General features: G+C 50.5%; 1 protein-coding gene across 1 annotated transcript in view; it reads right to left on the reverse strand.

Annotated features, from left to right (window-relative positions):
• Positions 1 to 202, reverse strand: part of LOC119585667 (prolyl 4-hydroxylase subunit alpha-2-like) — a 19,448-nt gene that overhangs the window by 5,788 nt on the left and 13,458 nt on the right. Inside the window, exon 4 of the mRNA XM_037934342.1 lies at positions 9 to 181. Within this exon, the coding sequence (XP_037790270.1) occupies positions 9 to 181 (173 nt within the window). The remainder of the gene's footprint in view (positions 1 to 8; positions 182 to 202) is intronic.

The raw sequence follows: 202 nt of genomic DNA on the forward strand, positions 1-202 counted from the left end.
CCACTTACCAACATAGCCCGATGTTTCTGCTGCTTCGTGATCTTATCAATCCTCTTCTGTGTGTGCCTATCGACGGGCCGCGAAGCCCTGAGCATCTCTATGCCTTTTTCGTACCACTCTTTGCTCAGTTTGAATTCCAGGTTGTTGAAGCTCTGTTGTCCCAGGCGGAAGCAGTCGTCCACTGGAGAGGTGTATTAGGATC

Source organism: Penaeus monodon, chromosome 20, assembly GCF_015228065.2.
Source record: "Penaeus monodon isolate SGIC_2016 chromosome 20, NSTDA_Pmon_1, whole genome shotgun sequence".
NCBI lineage: Eukaryota > Metazoa > Arthropoda > Malacostraca > Decapoda > Penaeidae > Penaeus > Penaeus monodon.